Raw genomic sequence first — 1,174 nt, forward strand, 5'->3', positions numbered from 1 at the left:
TCCGTACCTTTTCAGTACGTTCAAAGCTATTTCTAACCCTTCTTTCCTGACCAGCATTTCACCTGAGTCTGATACGAGAGTGGGAGAAGAGGCGAAGCAGGAAGGTGGTGGGCAGCACAACATAACGTCCCAGAGTCAGAGTTCCCCTCAGTGTCACACTCCGGGAATCCATGTAGATGGAGCTGGCCGCCTGCTCCACCACGCACTACACCCGACTGCAGCGGTTCACCTCCACCTGCAGATGATGAGGAAGGACTGAAATATTTTTTTTATGATTCAAAAAACGTGAGGTTGCTCAGTGGCCCGGCTCACCTTCAACACCTCAAAGCCAATAGGCAGGTTTTCTCCTTTTCCATTTTTCCTCCACATCCTCCTGTCCTCCTGCTGCAGACAAATCAGCACCTCCTCCTCTTTGGCTCGCACCTCAAACATGAACTAATAAGAATGAAAAGTCATTATTAGCATTCATGTGCTGATGCAAACCCTGGTTTCAATCTTATATTTACCTGTGGATTGTGCAGGAAGGTGTCCCTGTGATTGATACATCCACCACACCGGCTCCTCTTATCCAACTCCACCTTCCATACTCCATTCACCTTCCCACCACCCTTTTCTGCTGTCACTTTGTTCACATCAGGCTCGCTTCTTCCACTTTTCCTTCCTTCCTGTTGACTCTCACCTAGTCGATCATCCTTTCTGTTCCCACGCTGCTTAGTCCCTCCAGGCCCGTTGCTGCTCTTACTCAGGGTAAGTGTAGGGTTACTCTGGAGCACAGTGGGTGGAGGTGCTCCATGGGTGGGGGGAGGTAGAACCCACTCCCTGTAGCAGCTCACTTCTCTCCAGCGAGATCTCGGCCACAGCAGAGTCCTCTCCACCAGTCTGCACACCACCACGTCTGTAAAGTGTTGACAGAAGTCCTCGAAATCCATCCTGAGGGAAAAGGAAAAGAATAAAATGTGAGGCAGAAACCAGCTAACCCACATGACTTTTTGTTCTTCAAATAATAAAAATCAGAAGTACCAAAACTCCCCGACATCACGAACAACGAGCCCCATCTTGTCCCTCTCTGCACGACTCAGTTGCTGCCACTGCTCTGACCTGCAGGGGGCACACAAGGACAGAAAGCAGAACACTTGGAAAGGATATAAAAATAAAAGCAGTGTTTCAGCTTCTA

At 49.2% G+C, this 1,174-nt stretch overlaps 1 protein-coding gene across 1 annotated transcript in view; it reads right to left on the reverse strand.

The window, feature by feature from the left end:
• The window catches only part of LOC102205212 (calpain-5-like), a 2,499-nt gene extending 1,405 nt beyond the window's left edge, over positions 1 to 1,094 (reverse strand). Inside the window, exons 1-4 of the mRNA XM_005749781.1 lie at positions 1,021 to 1,094; positions 507 to 930; positions 313 to 435; positions 63 to 235 (exon numbers count right to left, since the gene is read on the reverse strand). Coding sequence (XP_005749838.1) covers positions 206 to 235; positions 313 to 435; positions 507 to 930; positions 1,021 to 1,055 — 612 coding nt within the window. The 5' untranslated portion in view covers positions 1,056 to 1,094 and the 3' untranslated portion in view covers positions 63 to 205. The remainder of the gene's footprint in view (positions 1 to 62; positions 236 to 312; positions 436 to 506; positions 931 to 1,020) is intronic.
• Between the last annotated feature and the right edge of the window lie 80 nt (positions 1,095 to 1,174).

This window comes from Pundamilia nyererei, unplaced genomic scaffold (assembly GCF_000239375.1).
Source record: "Pundamilia nyererei isolate P.nyererei 1_Seehausen unplaced genomic scaffold, PunNye1.0 scaffold00254, whole genome shotgun sequence".
Taxonomy (NCBI): Eukaryota; Metazoa; Chordata; class Actinopteri; order Cichliformes; family Cichlidae; genus Pundamilia; species Pundamilia nyererei.